Raw genomic sequence first — 21,654 nt, forward strand, 5'->3', positions numbered from 1 at the left:
CACTCTAAATTGTTTTTTGACATCATTGTAAGCCTGCCAAACACACACTATACAATACATTTATTAAACATAAGAATGAGTGTCAGTTTTTGTCACAACCCGGCTCGTTGGAAGTGACAAAGAGCTCTTATAGGACAAGGGCACAAATAATAAATCAACAATTTTGCTCTTTATTTAGCCATCTTACATGTAAACTTTATTTGTTCATAAAAAATTGTGAATAACTCACCATAGGTTAATGAGAAAGATGTGCTTGAAAGGAAACATACAACTCTGCAATGTTGGGGGTTATTGGAGAGAGTCTCAGTCTTAAACCTTTTTCCACACACAGTCTGTGTCTGTATTTAGTTTACATGCTAGTGAGGGCTGAGAATCAACACTCACATAGGTACGTGGTTGCAAAAGGCATCAGTGTCCTAACAGCACAATTTGCCAAGACAGAATACTCTGAGCGTAGCCCTATCCAGAAATCTGGCAGTGGCTTCTGATTAAATTCCATTTTCACAGAACCGCTTGTTGCAATTTCAATGAGGCTCTCTTGTTCAGATATTGGTAAGTGGATTGGAGGCAGGGCATGAAAGGGATAACGAATCCAGTTGTTTGTGTCATCCGTTTAGGGAGAGTACCTGAGTAATTGCACACCCAACTCACTCAGGAGCTTTGCTATATCACATTTGACATTGTCTGTAAGCTTGAGTTCATTTGCACACAAAACAATCATAATGAGGGAAAGACCTGTGTGTTGTCCTTGTTAATACAGACAGAGAAGAGCTCCAACTTCTTAATCATAGCCTCAATTTTGTCCCACACATTGAGTATAGTTGCGGATAGTCCCTGTAATCCTAGACTCAGATCATTCAGGCGAGAAAAAACATCACCCAGATAGGCCAGTCGTGTGAGAAACTCGTCATCATGCAAGCAGTCAGACAAGTGAAAATGATGGTCAGTAAAGAGAACTTTAAGCTTAAAGTTCTCTCAATTAAAAAAGCATGTCGATACTTTGCCCCTTGATAACCAGTGCACTTCTGATTGTTGTAAAAGCGTTACATGGTTGCTGCCCATATCATTGCATAGTGCAGAAAATACACGAGAGTTCAGGGGCCTTGCTTAAACAAAGTTAACCATTTTCACTCTAATGTCCAAAACGTCTTTCAAGCTGTCAGGCATTCCCTTGGCAGCAAGAGCCTCTCGGTGGATGCTGCAGTGTACCCAAGTGGCGTCGGGAACAACTGCTTACACGTGCGTTACCACTCCACTATGTCTTCCTGTCATGGCTTTTGCACCATCAGTATAGATACCAACACATCTTGACCACCAAAGTCCATTTGATGTCACAAAGCTGTCCAGTACTTTAAAAAATATCCTCTCCTGTTGTCCTGGTTTCCAGTGGTTTGCAGAAGAGGATGTCTTCCTTAATCGACCCCCCATAAACGTAACGGACATATACCAGGAGCTGTGCCATGCCCACCACGTCTGTTGACTCATCCAGCTGTAACGCATATAATTCACTGGCTTGTATGCGAAGCAGTAATTGTTTCAAAACATCTCCTGCCATGTCACTGATGCGTTGTGAAACAGTGTTGTTCGATGAAGACATTGTCTGTATAGTTTATTGGGCCCTTTTCCCCCAGCATTGTCCCAGTCATATCCACGGCAGCAGGAAGAATTAAATCCTCCACAATAGTATGGAGCTTGCCTGTCCTAGCCACTCGGTAGCTCAACATATAAGACGCTTCTAGACCCTGTTGCTTTTATACATGTCTTACTACTCGAAAGTCGTCTTAATTCTCGCTCAAAAAACTCCCGTGGCTTGTAGTCCCTGTCTGTTCGGTGCTTTCCCGGGTAAGGGGGCAGTAGCTCTTTGGCTGCATCAGATTCACAACTGTTCGAGTCTGTGCTAGCTGGGCTAACAAATGTAGAATTACTGATGCTAGCACAGGATGTGCTCGTGGAAGCAGAACAACTCGTGTCGTCAACAAGTGCAGGTGTAGTACTGCTGGTAGTAGCAGTACTATCAGTAGAACTGGTATGTGTCTTGATGGACGCAGGCCTTACTTTTTTTTAACCATTTATCAATTTTCGAGCAAACGGAACGAGCAGCAGCTACGTTTGGCTACATACGGACCGTTAATGGAATTCCCGCGAGAGATTAACGGTTAATGTGATTGGATGTTAATTATTTGACTAGGCTACCTGTATTTGACATTGTGTTATTATTTCTCTGAACACTAGATGGTTTAATTACATTTTTGGCTGTGAAACGAGGCTACTCAGGTGAGAAAGAAACCTCACCCAAATGTATAGCCCCGTTGGAAAATATAAATGGACTGTTTGAAAATGTGAAGAAAAAAAATACAAATAAATATATAGTTTTTCAATGTGAATCATATTTTTATTTAGCGTACCCTCGACGGCATTGCCATATGCATACCCCAGTTTGGGAATACCTGGTGTAGAGAATAATCTAAATCCCTGTGAAATATTGTCACGTCCTGACCAGTATAGAGGATATTTTGTTATTGTAGTTTGGTCAGGACGAGGCAGAGGGTAGTGTATTTATGTATTTCGGGGGTTTTTTGGTCACTGGTTTATGTGTGTTTTCTATGGGTATGTTCTAGGTTAGTTTTTCTATGTGTAGGTTGGGTGCTGGACTCTCAATTGGAGGCAGGTGTTTCTAGTTGCCTCTGATTGGGAGTCCTATAAATAGGTGTGTGTTTTGTTTGTTGACTTGTGGGTATTTGTTTGAGAGCACTGCTTCTGTTGAGCCTGCTTCTCTGTTCCTGTCGGTAGTTTGTTTATTGTTTTTCCGTGGTGTTCGCATTTTTGTATAATAAATATGTTGAGCACGCAACCCGCTGCGCCTTGGTCCCATTCTCTCTTCAACGACAGCTGTGACAAATATATTTTCCATAACCAAAAATATTGTATTTTCAGCTGTTTGAAGCTGGTGTACAAAACTGAAAGTAAAAGACACAAAAAATTTAACTTAAGGGAAGCATAGAAATAGCGGACATAGAACAGATCTACTGCTTCTTAAGACTTGCTTTCAATGAGATTGACCGATCTATAACACACATGTGAATTTGGTCGGGTCGCCCAAAAAGTGACATATTGCAACTTTAAGATACATTTTGGTAATTAACTGTCCACTGATCAGCACAGCAATTGATAAAACAGAACCATGTTCGAAACACAAGTGGTTCTGAGCTTATGTCAATATTAAACAGGTGAGCTAACAGTTACAGAAATCAGGAATGAAGACAGGCTCTATCTATCTAAGCTACTGTGTCCAACAGCTACTGTGTTCTGTTGTTTTGCTGGGTACCTACTGACCAAAAAACAATGATATTATGATTATTATTTTTCAATGACATGTATTGCTAAAATAAAGGTTTAAGGAAATACATGCATGCACCACAAGACAAAACAACTCAACCAAGCCTGATGGACTTGTAAGTATAAAAGCAAAGCTTGCTTTCATTTAATTAAAAAAAGCATGAGAAGGTTGCGTAATGGGATAATGTCTTACTGTGGTGTGTGAAGAATCCAATAATTTACCTTGTATACAGTACAAATCACATTATTTTGGAAACACCTCCTCTAAGAGTATGAATGAAGCTGTTTGAAAAGGTTTTGATTGCTAAGCAACCTGCCTACACATAGTTTGAAGTACAATACCAACATAGCTACTGTAGTAGGTCAAAGCTGTGTGCTGGAAATTCTTGGTAGAGTGTTGGTGGAATAGGCATTGTGGTGCTCATGCGAATCCCTTTCTTTTTAATAATAACTGAAATATCGCATTTACATAAGTATTCAGACCCTTTACTCAGTACTTTGTTGAAGCACCTTTGACAACGATTACAGCCTTGAGTCTTCTTGGGTATAATGCTACAAGCTTGGCACACGTGTATTTGTGGAGTTTCTCCCATTCTTCTCTGCAGATCCTCTCAAGCTCTGTCAGGTTGGATGGGGAGTGTCGCTGCACAGCTATTTTCAGGTCTCTCCAGAGATGTTTGATCGCGTTCAATTCTGGGCTCTGGCTGGGCCACTCAAGGACATTCAGAGACTTGCCCCGAAGCCACTCCTGCGTTGCCTTGGCTGTGTGCTTAGGGTCGTTCCCCTGTTGGAAGGTCAACCTTCGCCCCAGTCTGAGGTTCTGATCGCTCTGGAGCAGGTTTCCCTCAAGGATTTCTCTGTACTGTTGCTCCATTTATCTTTCCCTCGATCCTGACTAGTCTCCCAGTCCCAGGATTCACAAGATTCTCTGGTCTGATGAAACCAAAGATTGAGCTCTTTGGCCAGAATGCCAAACGCCATGTCTGGCGGAAACCTGGCACCATCCCTACGGTGAAGCATGGTGGTGGCAGCATCATGCTTGGGGATGTTTTTCAGCGGCATCCTTTAGGTGCCTTTTGGCAAACTCCAAGCGGGCTGTCAGGTGCCTTTTACTGAGGAGTGGCTTTCATCTGGCCACTCTACCATAGAATCCTGAGTGATGGAGTGCTGCAGAGATGGGAGAACCTTCCAGAAGGTCAACCATCTCCACAGAGGAACTCTGGAGCTCTGTCAGAGTGACCATCGAGTTCTTGGTCACCCTCCCTGACCAAGACCCTTCTCGCCTGATTACTCAGTTTGGCCGGGTGGCCATCTCTAGGAAGAGTCTTGGTGGTTCCAAACTTCTTCAATCTAAGAATGATGGATGCCACTGTGTTCTTGGGGACCTTCAATGCTGCAGAAATGTTTTGGTACGCTTCTCCAGATCTGTGCCTCAACACAATCCTGTCTTGGAGCTCTACGGATAATTCCTTCGACCTCATGGCTTGGTTTTTTCTCTGACATGCACTGTCAACTGTGGGATCTTATATAGACAGGTGTGTGCCTTTCCAAATCATTTCCAATCAATTGAATTTACCACAGGTGGACTCCAATCAAGTTGTAGAAACATCTCAAGTATGATCAATGGAAACAGGATGCACCTGAGCTCAATTTCGAGACTCATAGCAAAGGGTCTGAATAATTATGTAAATAAGGTATCTGTTTTTTATTTTTAACACATTTGCAAAAAATTCTAAAAACCTGTTTTTGCTTTGTGAGTATGGGGTATTGTGTGTAGATGGATTAAATATACCATTTCATCAATTTTAGAAAAAGTCTGCAACGAAACAAAATGTGGAAAAGGGGTCTGAATACTTTCCGAATGCACTGTATATCCATAAAAATGATGCCAGCTGATTCATGATTTCGACTGGCTGAGAACAGCTGCCTGCCTGTCTGTCTCGTCCCGACACGACACATTCATTACTATGGGACAGCTGGAGATCCAATTTGAGCTCCTAAAATCACACTTAAACCCCCCCCCCAAAAAAACCTGGATGTTCTTAGTCCACAACAATGCTTAAACCACATCAGACCACTTTTGAGGTCTGGGAATAATCTAAGGAATGTCTATTTTTGGGTGTAGTTATTCTTTACAGTAATTCAAGTGTGCACCAGCCAGAGACCGTTGTTTGGTTAGCAATATTTCTGTAGCGCTCATGTGATTGCAGAGTTTGCAAAACAAATGGCTACTGAATTGACGCAAATAATCATAAGGCATAGGCTACTTTGTAGTTAACATTTAACTGAGAAGGTTTTTAGGGAAACCTTTCCATCTCTACCAGAAGGTTAGGATTAGAATCATTGCTAAAGTGTAGACATACGCACACAAACAACAGAGAGATAAGTATCAACCTAGAGGAAACCTGTTTTACATTAGGATGCATGTACCTGTCACTGTGGGAGCCCTTTTTTCAATGGCATCCATTTTTTTTATAACCTAGGGCCTTTGTAGGCCTATGTTCTTTGGCTTGCATCCAAACTATAAACATGAGAGAGAAAGAGAAAGAAGAGAGAGAAAGAGAGAGACAGACATGCACAAAAACAGAGAAGGGGACAAACCGAGACAGAGAGAGCGGGAAAGAGAGAGAGACAGATACAAAGAGAGAGTTGAGAATGTGAAGCATGCATAACAGCGAAATAGCACCCTCGAGCGTCTTGAGGGGCCCTCCATTCGGGGCTGAGAGAATCATAGAACAAACACGACAAAGACACACACACACACACACACACACACACACACACATACACACACACGTCTGCACTGCAGTCGGCAGAACAGGGCTGATGTGAGTGACCTTCCACAGTGACAGTGTTGCCCATGGGAGAGATATGCACAGGGAGCTTTCAACCTGATTAATAATGAAGACCAGAGCCTGTTTTCCCAAAAGCATTTTAAGCCTAAGTTCACCGTTATATCAGAGCCGTCTCCAAAAACAATCGTTACTAAAGTTGCACGTAAAGACCCTTGTTATCTACCTCAGACCAATCGTAGAACAGCTAAGTTAGATGCTTTGTGCATTACTTTATACACAGAATCAAGAAGTTGTTTTGTCTTCCTGTGACTGCCGAGAACACCAGAACCAAGTTCACTTCAAATACAAAGTAACCAATGTCTTTGCAATTGTTACAAACCCTGGATAAAAATATGCTTCAAATAAAAATTGAGATGACTGCATTAAAAGAAAAATACAGTATAGGCTACATCATTTTATACATGCATCTAGCAGCAAAGGGGGGACCAACTCCATATTAATGGCAATAATTTTGGAATGAGATGTTTGACGAGCAGTTGTACTTTTGGTCATGTAGTATACATGACCAAAAGTACAACTGCTCGTCAAACATCTCATTCCAAAATTATTGCCATTAATATGGAGTTGGTCCCCCCTTTGCTGCTTAAACAGCCTCCACTCTTCTAGGAAAGCTTTCCACTAGATGTTGGAACATTGCTGCTGGGATTTGCTTCCATTCAGCCACAAGAGCATTTGGGATGTCGGGCACTGATGTTGGGCGATTAGACCTGGCTCGCAGTTGGCGTTCCAATTCATCCCAAAGGTGTTCGGTGGGGTTGAGGTCAGGGTTCTGTGCAGGCCAGTCAAGTTCTTCCACACCAATCTTGACAAAATGTCTGTATGGACCTCGTTTTGTGCAGTCATTGTCATGCTGAAACAGGATAGGGCCTTCCACAAACTGTTGCCACAAAGTTGGAAGCACAGAATAGTCTAGAATGTCATTGTATGCTGTAGCATTAGCATTTCCCTTCATTGGAACTAAGGAGCCTAGCCCGAACCATGAAAAACAGCCCCAGACCATTCTTTCTCCTCCACCAAACTCTACAGTTGGCACTATGCATTGGGGAAGGTAGCGTTCTCCTGGCATCCGCCAAACCCAGATTCATCAGTCGGACTGACAGATGGCGAAGCGTGATTCATCACTTCCACTGCTCCAGAGTCCAATGGCAGCGAGCTTTACACCACTCCAGCCGACGCTTGGCATGGTGCATGGGGATCTTAGGCTTGTGTGCGACTGCTCAGCCCCGGAAACCCATTTCATAAAACTCCCGACTAACAGTTATTGTACTAACGTTGCTTCCAGAGGCAGTTCGGAACTTAGTGGGGGGTGTTGCAACCGAGGACAGACGATTTTTACACAATACGCTCTTCAAGCCCTCAGTGGTCCCGTTCGGTGAGCTTGTGTGGCCTACCACTTTGCGGCTGAGCCGTTGTTCCTCCTAGACGTTTCCACTTCACAATAACAGCACTTACAGTTGACCGGGGCAACTCTAGCAGGGCAGAAATTTGACAAACTGATTTGTTGGAAAGGTGGCTGAGTTACTAAGCTCTTCAGTAAGGCCATTCTACTGCCAATGTTTGTCTATGGAGATTGCATGGCTTGGTGCTCGATTTTATACACCTGTCAGCAACGGTGTGGCTGAAATAGCCAGATCCACAAATTTATAGGGGTATCCACATACTTTTGTATATATAGCATTTCAAATCACATTGAAATACATTTTATGATAATTAAATGTAGTTATATTTTTGTAATTGTAGGCTACGGTCTGAAAATGTTGCCTCAATATCTTTCATGATGTGTAACAAGAAGTGCGCAATGATGTGCCTAATCTTGATTGAGTGCATTTTTATAGGTCAATTATAGGGCAATGCTTATAACTATTAGAAAAAGCTGCCTCGATATTTGCAGCCATAGGAGATATCTCTCTAGAAGCTGATCCGTCGTCAGTATTGTGGAATAATTTGAAGGTTAAGGTAAGATTTTATTGGAGAAAGCTGATCTGAGAGCAGCGTTGCTTTTCTTTCGATCCTATCAGTATCGACACGTCGTGACGCACTTAGCAAACGTTCTCCCAGCTTGGTGTTTTGTGAAAGGCGTGTTACATCTTCGGCCGTTGTAGGAACGATGCATCATTAAAACACTCGTAAGCCTAAATTCCATCGCTATCGGGAAACTGGGACGCTAGATTTCAATCACACCCACCACTGCAATGTTTACACTGTGGCTTTGTTTACAAACTAGTAACCACACACACACACACACACACTTCTTATCCTACCAATACTATAGTTTTTTCAGTTTCACATTATTTTGTTTGACCATGGGATAAAGGCCTACTGTAAAAACTAACACGGGATGAATTAATTTGCGCACCTAATTGCCATATTTACATAATACAGTGCCTTGCAAAAGTATTCAACCCCTTGGCGTTTTTCCCATTTTGTTACATTACAACCCGTAATTTAAATAGATTTTTATTTGGATTTCAAGTAATGGACATACACAAAATAGTCCAAATTGGTGAAATGAAATAAAAATAAAACTTGTTTCAGAAAAGAAAAACTGGGAAAAGTGGTGCGTGCATATGTATTCACCTCCTTTGCTATGAAGCCCCTAAATAAGCCCCTAAACAACCAATTACCTCCAGAAGTCAGATAATTACTTAAATAAAGTCCACCTGTGTGCAATCTAAGCGTCACGATCTGTCACATGATCTCAGTATACAGTTAAAGTCTACATACACCTTAGCCAAATACATTTAAACTCAGTTGTCCTAGTAAAAATTCCCTGTCTTACGTCAGTTAGGATCACCACTTTATTTTAAGAATGTGAAATGTCCGAAAAATAGTAGAGAGACTGATTTCAGCTTTTATTTCTTTGATCTCATTCCTAGTGGGTCAGAAGTTTATATACACTCATACATTAGTATTTGGTAGCATTGAATTTAAATTGTTTAACTTGGGTTGAACGTTTCAAGTAGCCTTCCACAAGCTTCCCACAATAAGTTGGGTGAATTTTGGCCTATTCCACCTGACAGAGCTGCTGTAACTGAGTCAGGTTTGTAGGCCTCCCTGCTCGCACACGCTTTTTCAGTATTGCCCACAAAGTTTCTATGGGATTGAGGTCAGGATTTTGTGATGGCCACTCCAATACCTTGACTTTGTTGTCCTTAAGCCATTTTGCCACAACTTTGGAAGTATGCTTGGGGTCATTGTCCATTTGGAAGACCGATTTGCGACCAAGCTTTAACTTCCTGACTGATGTCTTGAGATGTTGCTTCAATATATCCACCTACTTTTCCTCCCTCATGATGCCATCTATTTTGTGAAGTGCACCAGTCCCTGCTGCAGCAAAGCACCCCCACAACATGATGCCGCCACCCCCGTGCTTCACGGTTGGGATGGTGTTCTTCGGCTTGCAAGTGTCCCCCTTTTTCCTCCAAACATAACAATGGTCATTATGGGCAAACAGTTCTATTTTTGTTTCATCAGGCCAGCGGACAATTCTCCAAAAAGTACAATCTTTGTCCCCATGTGCAGTTGCAAACCATTGTCTGGCTTTTTTATGGCGGTTTTGGAGCAGTGGCTTTTTCCTTGCTGAGCGGCCTTTCAGGTTATGTCGATATAGGACTCGTTTCACTGTGGATATAGATACTTTTGTACTTGTTTCCTCCAGCATCTTCACAAGGTCCTTTGTTGTTCTGGGATTGATTTGCACTTTTCGCACCAAAGTACATTCATCTCTAGGAGACAGAACGCGTCTCCTTCCTAAGCGGTATGATGGCTGTGTGGTCCCATGGTGTTTATACTTGCGTACTCTTGTTTGTACAGATGAACGTGGTACCTTCAGGCGTTTGGAAATTGCTCCAAAGGATGAACCAAACTTGTGGAGGTCTACAATTTTTTTTCTGAGGTCTTGGCTGATTTCTTTTGATTCTCCCATGATGTCAAGCAAAGAGGCACTGAGTTTGAAGGTAGGCCTTGAAATACATCCACAGGTACACCTCCAATTGACTCAAATGATGTCAATTAGCCTATCAGAAGCTTCTAAAGCCATGACATCATTTTCTGGAATTTTCCAAGGTTTTTAAAGGCACAGTCAACTTAGTGTATGTAAACTTCTTACCCACTGGAATTGTGATACAGTGAATTATAAGTGAAATAATCTGTCTGTAAACAATTTTTGAAAAAATGACTTGTGTCATGCACAAAGTAGATGTCCTAACCGACTTGCCAAAACTATAGTTTGTTAACAAGAAATGTGTGGAGTGGTTGAAAAATTAGTTTTAATGACTCCAACTTAATTGTATGTAAACTTCCGATTTCATCGGTATATATACACACACCTGTTCTGAAGGGCCCCAGAGTCTGCAACACCACAAAGCAAGGGGCACCACCAAGCAAGCGGCACCATGAAGACCAAAGAGCTCGCTAAACAGTTCAGGGACAAATTTGTGGAGAAGTACAGATCAGGGTTGGGTTATCAAAAATATCCGAAACTTTGAACATCCCACGGAGCACCACTAAATCCATTATTCAAAAATGGAAAGAATATGGGACCACAACAAACCTGCCAAGAGAGGGCCACCCACTAAAACTCACAGACCAGACAAGGAGGGCATTAATCAGAGGCAACAAAGAGACCAAAGATAACCCTGAAGGAGCTGCAAAGCTCTACAGCAGAGATTGGAGTATCTGTCCATAGGACCACTTTAAGCCGTACACTCCACAGAGCTGGGCTTTACGGAAGAGTGGCCAGAAAAAAAGCCATTGCTTAATGAAAAAAATAAGTAAACATATTTTGTGTTTGCCAAAAGGCATGTGGGAGACGCCCCAAACATATGGAAGAAGGTCCTCTGGTCAGATGATAATAAAATTGAGCTTTTTGGCCATCAAGGAAAACGTTATGTCTGGCGCAAACCCAACACCTCGCATCACCCCGAGAACACCATCCCCACAGTGAAGCATGGTGGTGGCAGGATCATGCTGTGGGCATGTCTTTCATTGGTAGGGACTGAGAAACTGGTCTGAATTGAAGGAATGATGGATGGCGCTAAATACAGGGAAATTCTTGAGGGAAACCTGTTTCAGTCTTCCAGAGATTTGAGAAAGGGATGGAGGTTCATCTTCCAGCAGGACAATGACCCTAAGCATCCTGCTAAAGCAACACTCGAGTGGTTCAAGGGGAAACATTTAAATGTCTTGGAATGGCCTAGTCAAAGCCCAGAACTCAATCCAATTGAGAATCTGTGGTATGACTTAAAGATTGCTGTACACCAGTGGAACCCATCCAACTTGAAGGAGCTGGAGCAGTTTTGCCTTGAAGAATCGGCAAAAATCCCAGAGTCTAGACATACCCCAAGAGACTTGCAGCTGTAATTGTTGCAAAAGGTGGCTCTACAAAGTATGGGGATGAATAGTTATACACGCTCAAGTTCTGTTTTTTTGTCTTATTTCTTGTTTGTTTCACAAGAAAAAAGATTTTGCATCTTCAAAGTGGTAGGCATGCTGTGTAAATCAAATGATACAAACCCCCCAAAAATCCATTTTAATTCCAGGTTGTAAGGCAACAAAATAGGAAAAATGCCAAGAGGGGTGAATACTTTCACAAGCCACTGTATGTTTGCATCTGTGCAAAATGTGTATCAGGGTTGGGGTTGATTCTATTTTGATCCAGTAAATTCAGGAAGTGATTAGAAATTTTAATTTAATGATTGAAAAATCAAATGCCCTATATATGGGTTAGCCTATTAGGCCTACTTTTCATCTGACAAAAGATCTGTTAATTCTGTGACAGATTTTGATCTAGGCCTATTTAGTAACTGGGCATCTTTAACAAGGTTGGCTGATAAGGAAGACAGCTTCCGGTGTCGGTTGGGAGCGATTGCATGTCTGCCAAACAGTGGTTTATGTGGGCTCTTGGCTGGACAACATTACTGCAGCATTCCTGTGTAAAGTAGGCCACTGCACTGTCTGTCTGTCTACACCTGATGACAACTTGGAGCCGAGCCGGGTGGTTCATATGAGATACCTTTAGATACAGACAATAAGAAGATGGACACACAGACAGACCATAGAAACATACGCACAAATCATAAAACATTGGATCAAATTGCAAAGCCATTACTCTATTGTTCATGTGTAAATTAGGTGATTGCTTTTTCTGTCTATATACACCCGATGACAACTTTGAGCCAGGTGTTTTGTGTGAGATGCTGTTTCAATAGCCTACATACAAAGACAGACATTAAGACACACATACAATTTTGGATCTGATTGCAATGCTTTCCAGCACTGCCCATAGTGTGCCCAGTGTGTGTAGCATCAGTGCGCTGATACTGAGGAAATGACCACTGCTGATGATATTCTGTACCATTAGAACACAATTATAAGAGAGAGAGTGAGCACGGTTACATGCGCACACAACAATGACATTATTGTGGATAGTCAGGTTAATATAATAGTTAGTTTAAAAAGTATACATGGTTTGCAAGAAAGATTTCCCTAATAATCCTGTTTTCATTAAATAAACCTACTGATGGGACTTTTGACAAACGTGAAAACGAATTATAAGATGCATACTTCACTCGCGGGTAAAAGGCGCTGCATGGTCAATCTGTCGTCTGCATTGGCCGTGCAACATTTACGGTGATGTGGCCTCTAAAGAAGTCAGGGTATTCATCCTTCTTGCGCTTCGTGGAGCAGCGCAGAACTGTTGTGAATGAAGTTGTCAAGGAAGTGAGTTTGTGTTTATACAGAAACTTATGCCAACCAATCATGTCAATGTGGAGCTTTACGGAGCCCTCCTTATTGTTACAATATTTGAGCGGATACGGAGGTCATTTTGGCCCCTGCATGACTACGGAGGCTCTGCAATTGCGTCACACCATCCATATGGCATCTCCGACATTTTCGGATCAAGCATAAATTAGCTTTAAGAGGGAAGTTTGCGCTAACGTTACCCGAGGCTGGCACATGCGCAGATCAAATACATCACTGGAACGCCAATTAAGATGTCCAAATAAGATTGTTCAGAAAACCAGGTGTTTTAATCGGTGTATACTTACTTCGATTATGACCTTATGCCGATTAAGATAAGCAGAGTAAGGTGTTTACATGACTGTCATAATCAGTTTAATATCGAATTATTAGTGTGCATGTAAATGTACTCAGTAAGATACCAAACACACACACCATAGGGAGCCAGTGAACACCAGCTATCACATTATGATAAGGAATTATGGTTGCCCAACATTTTCAGCTGTCAAAAGAAAAAACAAAGCTTGCTACTCACTTGTCATAACTCAGTCAGTCAAAGGAAATGACAACACCAATGCCACACTTGGCCAGCATACACAAGTTGTTAGCCAGCATGATATTAGCTAACCAAACAACTACCTATAGTATGGCACCCATTTTAATACCAGTCGGTCACTAACCAGCCGACCAGATAAGTAACAAATGAATTGCTTAAAGCTGCCAGTACTAGTCACGTGTATTACTGGTAAACACAGATGGTTAGAATAAACGATGGATCTGTCAACAAAAATGCAACAGTTAGCATGCTAGCTAGATAACTGGTTATCTCCCCATGCCCATTGCATATTGTTGTTAGGTAGGTACTGTACGAAGCTACTTACACATCGATAGTCGTCAGAATCTGTATTAAAGAAAATACAGCGTCTACTGTCGTTATTTAATGGAATTATATTGTTACTATCCATTTCTTTTTACAATTTGCTAGCAATGTTTTGATGTTTGGACGTCGCAACACATCATGTGAAACTTGATGACATCAACTTCCTAGCTAGCTACAGTACATGGCTAAGGACAAACAGAATGGACGCTGCAAACGCAAAGAGATCTTCTTCTTTGGTATTATGTCGTTCGAACATTTTGTTTGTTCATGCCGCCACCTACTGTGCGGTAGTGCGTGGTCGACACGTGACATTTGGACATTTTTATTATACAAAAATAAAAGGAATTGGGAAAAGGAAACAATTGCACCACTAACCCTACACCTATATACCACTATTTCATAAAAACTTAAATTCACCACCCCATTCCACTACTTTGACCCTAACTGATTAACCAACAGTGCAGTTCAAGAAGAGTTAAGAAAATATTTACCAAATAAACGAAAGTAAAACAATTATAAAAAGTAACACAATAAAATTACAATAACATGGCTATATACAGGGGGTACCGAGTCAGTGTGCGAGGTACAGGTTAGTTGAGGTAATTTGTACATGTAGGTAGGGGTGAAGTGACTATGCATAGATAATAACAGCGAGTAGGAGCAGTGTACAAAACAAATGGAGGGGGATCAATGTAAATAGTCTGGTGGTCATTTGATTAATTGTTCAGCAGTCTTATGGCTTGGGGATAGAAGCTGTTAAGGAGCCTTTTGATCCTAGACTTAGCGCTCCGGTACCGCTTGCTGTGCGGTAGCAGAGAACCAGTCTATGACTTGGGTGACTGGAGTCTCTGACAATTTTATGGGATTTCCTCTGACACCGCCTATTATATAGGTCCTGGATGGCAGGATGCTTGGCCCCAGTGATGTACTGGGCCGTACGCACTACCCTCTGTAATGCCTTACGCTCAGATCCCGAGCAGTTGCTATACCAGGCAGTGAATCAACCAGTCAGGATGCTCTCGATGGTGCAGCTGTAGAACTTTTTGAGGATCTGGGAACCCATGCCAAATCTTTTCAGTCTCCTGAGGGGGAAAAGGTTTTGTCGTGCCCTCTTCACGACTGTCTTGGTGTGTTTGGACCATGATAGTTCGTTGGTGATGTGGACACCAAGGAACTTGAAACTCTCAACCCGCTCCACTACAGACCAGTCGATGTTAATGGGGGCCTGTTCGGCCCGCCTTTTCCTGTAGTCCACGATCAGCTCCTTTGTCTTGCTCACGTTGAGGGAGAGGTTGTTGACCTGGCAGCACACTGCCAGTTCTAAAGACCTCCTCCCTATAGGCTGTCTCATCGTTGTCGGTGATCAGGCCTACCACTGTTGTGTCGTCAGCAAACTTAATGGCAACCATGGCAATGAATGCGAAGAACTTAAATACATTTAATTTTATCTTTGAAACATTTCATTGAAATACTGTAGAATTCCATTCATTCCTATGGATGACTACTCCTACTGAGGAGTGCCAAGATGGCTGACAGGTGGCTTCAAAGCCTCTCAATGACCAATACATAACATCAGCAATCTAGGGCTTATATACAATACTTTATTGGTATTGACCCTTGAGATGAGGTTCTCTCTTCTTAAGCAGACTGTAGCTAACCCTTTCACATGAAATTATACTTGTCAGTATGATGTATGTCTATCTTCATGCATGTGCAAGAGGTAAAGGCTGGTGGCCAGCCAGGCATATGGCAAAATCAAGAGTCACCCTCATTTGTTATAAATATTGAGGTTGTAAATCTTGAACCAACTTATCTGGTTTTCTTATGCAAACTTCCTCCACACGTTCTCATTTTAGAATACAGTAAAACCGTATACTTAAATGTACCATGCTATTCTACTTCAGGCTAACCTCACATTCACCCAACTGGTTATTACCATGTAATTAACCTTGAAATGATTTCCTTGAAATGAATTTCTTCCCTGTCCCTTGAAATGCAAAACACCCTTCAAGGTGTAAGCCATGCATTTTTAGGACCTGCCAGTGCTATAACAACTGCAACATTTTACAGAAGAGGTGAGATAGCTGCTAGCCGATAATAACAAGTTGTTATCATTATCACTGAGGATGTTTTAAAAACTAAATACATACATTTTATTATCAAACACAAACAGAGCAATTTAGCTATACCTTTGGCCTGAAAAGGGATAGGTGACAGAGAAGTGGCATCATGATGAGGAACCCAGAGGAGAGCAAAACCCACATGTTGCAACACTAATTAGAGAGATAGTAGGAGGAAGAATACTGTGTGGGGTGTGACAGCTGTAAAGGCACAGCATGTCTTTAGGTATTTGCCAATGGGTAAGAGGTGTTGCTCTCGGTATCTAGACTTAAACTGGTTCTGTTCTGTTCAATGCTATTGTGCTTCACCACAATGGAATCTGCTGTAGGGGTGGGACTCGAAAACAGAGTTGGTGCTGACCTCATGCCAAAGACATTTTCAGAAACCTGTAATGAAGATTCAGTCTTTCGATATGCAGCAGTTCTGTGTGCTTTTGTATGTGAATATGTATGTATGTGGATATATGGATATATGGTAAGTACAAGGTAATATTGTCAGTTTACGATTGATTTAGTTTAGTTTTTTTGTGTAATAAGGTCTGTGTTTGTCTGTGATAGGTGCCCCTTTGTTTGTGTGTGTGTGTGTGTGTGTGTGTGTGTGTGTGTGTGGTGTGTGTGTGTGTGTGTGGGTGTGTGTGTGTGTGTGTGTGTGTGTGTGTCTCTGTGTGTGTCTGTGTGTGTGTCTGTGTGCGTGTGTGCGTGTGCGTGCGTGTGTGTGTGTGAAATATGTGTAGAGAGGCCCATTGTTGCCACTAAGCCCCAGCTGCACCCATCACCAATGGTGGCTTCAGAGCTTCAGAGACTGTCACACCCTGGGAACGATGAGGCAACACTGACATGCCTCTGTCTCAGTTCCCTAGAGATGAGGTTACAATGGGACAAAACAGAAGAAACACACACACTACACAGACACCACACACACACACCTACATTCCTCCTCGCCTGTCACTCAGTGACACCTGCTCCCTAACACATTTGTAGCACACAATATTGAATATCCTATGACTGTAATGCTGTGTTATAATGTGAAGTTTATTTGCAATTTGCAATAAAAGTATGTTAGGTGTGGGACAATAAACATTTACATTTACATTTACAAACATAATGATCAAATTGATCAGTTTGCTCGGAAAGTATTCAGACCCCTTGACTTTTTCCACATTTTGTTACGTTACAGCCTTATTCTAAAATTGATTAAATTACATTTATTCCTCATCAATCTACACACAATACCCCATAATGAATAAGCGAAAACAGGATTGTAGAATTTTTTGGTAAATTCAATTGTTTGGACATTATTTAGAAAGTCACAAACCTGTCTATATAACGTCCCACAGTTGACAGTGCATGTCAAATCAAAAACCTAAGCCATGAGGTCGAAGGAATTGTCTGTAGAGCTCCGATACAGGATTGTGACGAGTAACAGATCTGGGGAAGGGTATCAAAACATGTCTGCAGCATTGAAGGTCCCCAAGAACACATTGGCCGCCATCATTCTTAAATGGAAGAAGTTTGGAACCATCAAGACTCTTCCTAGAGCTGGCCACCCGGCCAAACTGAGCAATCAGGGGAGAAGGGCCTTGGTCAGGGAGGTGACCAAGAACCCGATGGTCACTCTGACAGAACTCTAGAGTTCCTCTGTGGAGATTGGAGAAACTTCCAAAAGGACAACCATCTCTGCAGCACTCCACCAATCAGGCCTTTACTGTAGAGTGGCCAGATGGAAGCCACTCCTCAGTAAAAGGCACACGACAGCCAGCACCTAAAGACTCTCAGACCATGAGAAACAAGATTCTCTGGTCTGATGAAACTAATATTAACTCTTTGGCCTGAATCCCAAGCGTCATGTCTGGAAGAAACCTGGCACCATCCCTACGGTGAAGCATGGTGGTGTGAGCATCATGCTGTGGAGATGTTTTTCAGCAGCAGGGACTGGGAGACTAGTCGGGATTAAGGATTGAGGGAAAGAGCCTGGACTTGAACGCGATCGAACATCTCTGGAGAGACCTAAGAATAGATGTGCAGCGACGCTCCCCATCCAACCTGACAGAGCTTGAGAGGATCTGCAGAGAAGAATGGGAGAAACTCCCCAAATACATTTGTGCCAAGCTTGTAGCGTCATACCCAAGAAGACTTGAGGCTCTAATCGCTGCCAAACGTGCTTCAACAAAGTACTGAGCAAAGGGTCTGAATACAAATGTAAATGTGATATTTCAGTCGTTGTTTCCCCCCCCCAAAAAATCTGAAAACCACTTTTTGCTTTGTCATTATGGGGTATTGTGTGTAGATTGATAAGGGAAAAAACTATTGAATCCCTTTTAGAATAAGGCTGTAACATTACAAAATGTGGAAAAAGTAAAGGGGTCTGAATACTGCACTGTTTTCACGTCCTGACCAGTAAAGGGGATTATTTGTTATTATAGTTTGGTCAGGGCGTGGCAGGGGGTGTTTGTTTTATGTGTTTCGGGGTTTTTGGCTTATGTTCTATGTTAGTATATTTCTATGTTTATTCTAGTATGTCTATTTCTATGTTTAGTTTCTTGGGTTGACCTTCAATTGGAGGCAGCTGTTCCTCGTTGCCTCTAATTGAAGGTCCTATTTAGTAGGGGTGTTTTCTTCCTGTGTTTTGTGGGTGGTTGTTTCCTGTTTTGTGTATGTTGCACCTGACGGGACTGTTTACGGTCGTTTGTTGTTTTTGTTGATTTAAAGTTTAATAAAAGTAAATATGAGCACGTCACACACCGCGTCTTGGGCCCCATTAGACGACCCACGTTACAACTGTAGAGACAAACACTGGACCATTTCTTTTATACTGTTTTTATATTAGAAAAACGTATTAGAAAGTCTTGTGTTTTTGTGAGCCTGAAGTGTTTCCCTGTCAGCATTACTGTTCTCAGTTAATCCAGTGCATTTCCCATTTTCCTATGGAAAATTGAATAGCATATCCAAGCAAATTATATCCACGTTGTGTCACGTCCTGACCATAGAAAGCTGTTATTTTCTATGGTAGAGTAGGTCAGGGCGTGACAGGTTTTTTTCTAGTTTAGATTTTCTATGTTGTTATGTTCTAGTTTTGTATTTCTATGTTGGGTTTTGTTTGGGATGATCTCCAATTAGAGGCAGCTGGTCATCATTATCTCTAATTGGAGATCATACTTAAGTGTTTTTCCCACCTGGGTTTGTGGGAGATTGATTTTGAGTAAGTCTATGTTAACGCTTCGTCACGGTTTGTTTTTGTTCATTCAGTTTATTTTGTATGTATTGCATAGTTTCACAGTTCAATAAAATATGTGGAACGATAATCACGCTGCACTTTGGTCCACTCCTTCATCCTACGACAACCGTGACACGTTGAAACACTATCATTTCAGATAAGTGGACATGTATGTCGAAGGAAAATAACATGCGTTTTGGATACATGCAAAGCCATGCCATGAGCCCAGAGTCATATACAGTATACTGCACACATAGCTCTCTGCATGATGCGCTCTCCAATCAATGTACCTCTATATGTCTTTTACCACCACAACACCCCCAGCTATCTCACCCATGACAACCCGAGTTATAGTTCATAATACTTCCATTGATAAATAACTTACAACTGTCAAGTTTTCAAAGTCCAAGTGCTTTCGTGATAAAGTAAAGGTGCTCTTTCAGTAATAAGAAACTGGATTGTTGCCTAGTAACAATCCCCAGCCTCCAACGTTACCAACGTAATTAGAGCAATACAAATAAATGTTTTGTCATACCCGTGGTATACGTGATATCCAACGGTTTTCGGCCAATCAGCACTCAGGGCTCAAACCACCTAGTTTACAAATGTACTTGTAAACTGGGTGTTTCGAGCCCTGAATGCTGATTGGCTGACATCTGTGGTATATCAGTGTAATGCGATGCTACTGGCGGCAGAGAAGTCAGGTGCAGGAGAGCGGAAACGGATTTACAACGGTTGTGTTTAATAACCATAAACCACCGTCAACAGAACAATACAATAAATGGGTGAAACAAACCCCGGTAAATACCAGCATACCATGCACAAGCACTACAACAAACAATTACGGACAAGGACATGGGGGGAACAGAGGGTTAAATACACAACATGTAATTGATGGAATTGGAACCAGGTGTGATGGAAGACAAGACAAAACCAATGGAAAATGAAAAGTGGATCGGCGATGGCTAGAAGGTCGGTGACGTCAACCGCCGAACGCCGCCCGAACAAGGAGAGGGACCAACTTCGGCGGAAGTCGTGACAATCAGACCATATATAATCACATTTATGACAAACCTTTATTTTTACTGCTCTAATTACCTTGGTAACCAGTTTATAATAGCAATAAGGCATCTCAGGGGTATGTGCTATACGGCCAATATACCACGGCTAAAGGCTGTATACAGGCACTCCGATTTGCGTTGTACACAAGAACAGCCCTTAGCTGTGGTATATTGGCCATATACCACACACACTCATGCCTTAGTGCTTATGTATCTACTTCAATTACCTTGTACCACTGTACATAGACTCTGTACTGGTACCTTGTGTATATAGCCAAGTTATCATTACTCATTGTGTATTCATTATTACATCTTATTAATGTTCTATTATTTATCTATTTTCTTTCTCTATGCATTGTTGGGAAGGGTCCGTAGGTAAGCATTTCACTGTTAGCCTACACTTGTTGTTTACGAAGCATGTAACAGATTCAATTTGATTTGATGTGTGAACTAAACATCTCACTATCTCAAAAGCTAAGAAAAACTACCTTCAGGCTATGCTCAAACCCTACACACCAACCTGAGCACACCGTCCTGCCACCTCTGGTCTCTTGGCCGTCAGCGGGGGTCAGCTCCCGCTCAGCCCAGTCAAAGCTCTTCTCTATCCTGGCACCCCAATGGTGGAACGAGCTTCCCCCTGAAGCTAAGATGCTGATAAGTTCTTTACTCTGGAAAAATGTACTTCCTACAGCTGTGATATGTAGTTGTCTCACCAAGCTATCTTAAGAAGAATGCACTAACTGTACGTCGCTCTAGATAAGAGTGTCTGCTAAATTACTAAAATGTCAAAAGAAATATAAAAATGTACTCTTGGGAGCTGTATTTGCATGGTCATAATAGTCAGTGGATGTTTCATGACCTTGCATACAGAACAGAGGGGTTTATTTCAATGACCTGCAAATTCCTTGAATCTGAGCTGGATGGATGGATGCAGCATATGCAGCTACTGTAGCTGAGAACAGATTCACACTTTCATGATTCCTTCTTACTTGATTACTTGTACTTCAATATGAGCAATTTTAATGCATGTTTATCAAAATATGTTTGTTTTGTATCTTTAGTGTAACCTATGAGTTTCTGTGTGCTTTAAGTTTATGTTAGACAAGTGGATATATGTTTCAGATTCACTCTGCCTTTGTATGCCTTTAAGTATTTGTATAGGGTGAATAGGGATTGTATAGAAACATGTACATATGAACATAAGATGGAGTGATCCCTGGACAAATATTAAATGTTAGGGAAATGTCAAACACTGGTTGAAATGTATTGGGGCCAGTTGGAGGATGATGGCTGTTGCAATTATAATCCTGTTCCCAGGGGCGGAAATCCCGGGGGGGACGGGGGACACACGACCCCCCCATCCTGGGGAAAATATGATTTGTCCCCCCCAATATATCACTGAAACATAACTATGTAATTTAAATAATATTAATAATACGCAATGAAA

The 21,654-nt window shown here is 41.8% G+C and overlaps 1 protein-coding gene across 3 annotated transcripts in view; it reads right to left on the reverse strand.

Moving 5' to 3' along the window:
* The window catches only part of si:dkey-100n23.5 (uncharacterized), a 101,145-nt gene extending 87,148 nt beyond the window's left edge, over nt 1–13,997 (reverse strand). For 2 of the 3 annotated variants that reach the window (XM_014164938.3, XM_082967080.1), the window contains exon 1: nt 13,814–13,997. In XM_014164938.3, coding sequence (XP_014020413.1) covers nt 13,814–13,897 — 84 coding nt within the window. In that variant the 5' untranslated portion in view covers nt 13,898–13,997. The remainder of the gene's footprint in view (nt 1–13,813) is intronic. The other variant, XM_014164939.3, reaches the window with a different exon arrangement.
* Nucleotides 13,998–21,654: the final 7,657 nt, after the last annotated feature.

This window comes from Salmo salar, chromosome 21 (assembly GCF_965601325.2).
Source record: "Salmo salar chromosome 21, fSalSal1, whole genome shotgun sequence".
NCBI lineage: Eukaryota > Metazoa > Chordata > Actinopteri > Salmoniformes > Salmonidae > Salmo > Salmo salar.